Source organism: Entamoeba dispar, genomic scaffold, assembly GCF_000209125.1.
Source record: "Entamoeba dispar SAW760 scf_1105229460083 genomic scaffold, whole genome shotgun sequence".
Classification (NCBI taxonomy): domain Eukaryota; phylum Evosea; order Mastigamoebida; family Endamoebidae; genus Entamoeba; species Entamoeba dispar.
Genome location: NW_001854015.1, coordinates 6,105 through 8,756, shown reverse-complemented (window position 1 = coordinate 8,756; position 2,652 = coordinate 6,105). Strand labels below are relative to the sequence as shown.

Sequence of the window (2,652 nt, the reverse complement as noted above, 5' to 3'; positions counted from 1 at the left end):
GAACATATAGAATATTGAAAATACAACAAATTTGTGTTTATCAATATTATTAAGATATAACAAATAAAATAACATGTACAGAAAATAAAATAGAAATGATAATTATATGAAATAATCAAAGATTTAAATTAACTACAATAAAATATTGAAGTTAATTTGATGAAAAACAGAATTGAATCAATAAACATTGGATAAAAGAAAGATTAAGAGTTACTCATTCAACTATAAGAAATAAAAATTAAATGATCACATAATGATTTATGAATTTATACTAAATCATCAACATTATATAATAATTTATATTATATTATCTGTTAAATCATATCAGAATTTTAACATATTTATTTGTATTGATTATTAAAATAGATAAATTTGATAAAATTATCTATTAAATAATATAATTAATGATTAAATTATTGAAATAATTAGAACAATACTATTATTGTACAAAAATAAAATATTAAATAATATATTAGATAGATAATATTCAAAGAAATGAATAATGAATAAAATTAAAATTATTATTTTATAAAATCAAAGAAATAGAAATAAAATATAATAAATGAAATGATTAAAAATAAAATGAAATAATAACAAAAAATAAATAAAATAATGATAAACAAATACATTAATAAATTGAAATTAAATAATGGATATTTTAGAAGATTAATTGATTCAAAATTTATATATAAGATTATTTTAATAAAATCATTGAATTCAATCATTATTACAAAGAATTCATTTCTTCAATTAACTAAAATACAAGATAGAGTAATATTCAATCTGTATAGAAAAGATAAAATATTAAAAATGATTAAATTAGTACACACTTTGTAAATATATATATCAACAATAGAACACATTCTATTATCTTATATTGTTCATAAAAAAATCATAAATTTAGAAACATGACAATATTAGTATTATCATATTAAATGATAACAAAATATATATAAAATAATCAATACATGAAATCAATATTCTAATAAAATGACATCATTATGATATTGAATAAATAAATAATTAAAAAGTGAATGATAATATCATAAAATATCAGATATTATTTAATAAATAAAAAGAATAAAATTATTATATTATTTGATATGAATATTATTGTAGATCATAATATTAAATGAGGACATTTGAATAAAAGAAATGAGTATAAATAAATGAATAATATGATAATTAAAATAGATCAATTAAAAGATAATAAAATAATTAGTAATTTCAATAAAATAAATTAATAAATATTGAAAGTATTAAATTAATTAAAAAATGAAATTGATAACATAAAAGAAATTAAAAACATTATAATTAAGAATATGATTGATGTAATAGAACATTAATTCTATTACAACTAAACATATGTTGTTGAACTATTTAATGAAGACTCATTAAAGAGTTTAATTTCAATTGATCTATGATTAATAGGTATAATTCTATTAATACTAATTAATCATTTATTATTATTGTATGTTATTTCATTTTATTTTATTTATTCTTATTTTTATGTTCATTTGATATTATTTTGTTATTTTGTATGTTAAATTGTTTATAATTATAATTATATTATTTATTAACATATTTTATTTATATTTCCATTTTATATTATTATTATTGTATAATTATTTGTTTATAATTTATTGAAATGATTTAAATTAATACAAATGAATGAAATTATGAATTAAATAATTTTATATTTTATTATTTCATTTATTTATCATTCTTCATTATTTGATATATTATTTTATTCATTGTTAATTTATGTTTTGAATATTATCATTTATCATTTATTTTATCATATTTTATTAATTATTGAAATATTATATAAATATTTTATTATTTAATTTATCAATTAATACATTCTTTTATTTATGTTTTATTCATTATATTATTTTATTTATATTATTTCATATTTAAATAATCATTTTAAATATAAAATAATAATAAAAATAAAGAAAGAAAAGAATAAATTAAGAATGAATAAAAATAAAAGATAATAAAATAAATGATTTCATAATTATTTATCATTAATTATATCATTATTTATATTATCATTTATTATAAATATATTGATTATTCATTTATTATTATATTTATTATCTTTTATCATATTTTATTATTATATTATTAAATAAAAATAAAATATAAAATGAAATAATGAATAAAATATAAAATAAAATGAAATATTTAATAATTATAATTTATTAAAAATAAAAATAAATAACATTTTATTTTATTTCTTATTATTTATTGTTTTTCATAATAAACATCAATTAATAAAAATAGAATGATGATAAAGAATAAAAAAGAAGAAATTAAAATATAAAAATAAAAGAACTAATAAAAACAACTAATAAATAATAAATCAATAATGAAATTAGGATATAATGAAATAATGATTGCTTCCAAGTATTTTAATGATATTAAAGATTTTATTAATTTAGAAATAGGAATTAAAAGATTTCAAGGAAATATTGAACGATTTCATTTTAATCCAATTCCATTAAATGAATATTCAAGAAAATTGTTTCCTAATATTGAAACATTTCATATTTATAATGAAAATGATGAAATATTTAATGATGGAAAAATATTTAAATATGTAATATGGTGTAAAGTAAGTTATTCAACACATTTGCAAGAAAAAGA

The 2,652-nt window shown here is 12.9% G+C and overlaps 1 protein-coding gene across 1 annotated transcript in view, besides 12 other annotated features; it reads left to right on the top strand.

Moving 5' to 3' along the window:
- The first annotated feature begins 50 nt into the window (after positions 1–50).
- Positions 51–145: a microsatellite.
- Positions 146–284: 139 nt separating this feature from the next.
- Positions 285–404: a sequence feature (AT_rich).
- Positions 405–1,462: a repeat region.
- A 4-nt stretch (positions 1,463–1,466) lies between these two features.
- Positions 1,467–1,533: a microsatellite.
- A 6-nt stretch (positions 1,534–1,539) lies between these two features.
- Positions 1,540–1,721: a microsatellite.
- Positions 1,683–1,860: a microsatellite.
- Positions 1,739–1,917: a microsatellite.
- Positions 1,918–1,931: 14 nt separating this feature from the next.
- Positions 1,932–2,009: a microsatellite.
- Positions 2,010–2,014: 5 nt separating this feature from the next.
- Positions 2,015–2,133: a microsatellite.
- Positions 2,134–2,137: 4 nt separating this feature from the next.
- Positions 2,138–2,189: a microsatellite.
- Positions 2,190–2,255: a sequence feature (AT_rich).
- A 9-nt stretch (positions 2,256–2,264) lies between these two features.
- Positions 2,265–2,399: a microsatellite.
- Positions 2,375–2,652, top strand: part of EDI_033580 (uncharacterized protein) — a gene marked incomplete at both ends in the record, with an annotated part of 420 nt that continues 142 nt past the window's right edge. Inside the window, one exon of the mRNA XM_001733301.1 lies at positions 2,375–2,652. This exon is cut by the window's right edge and continues 142 nt beyond it. Within this exon, the coding sequence (XP_001733353.1) occupies positions 2,375–2,652 (278 nt within the window).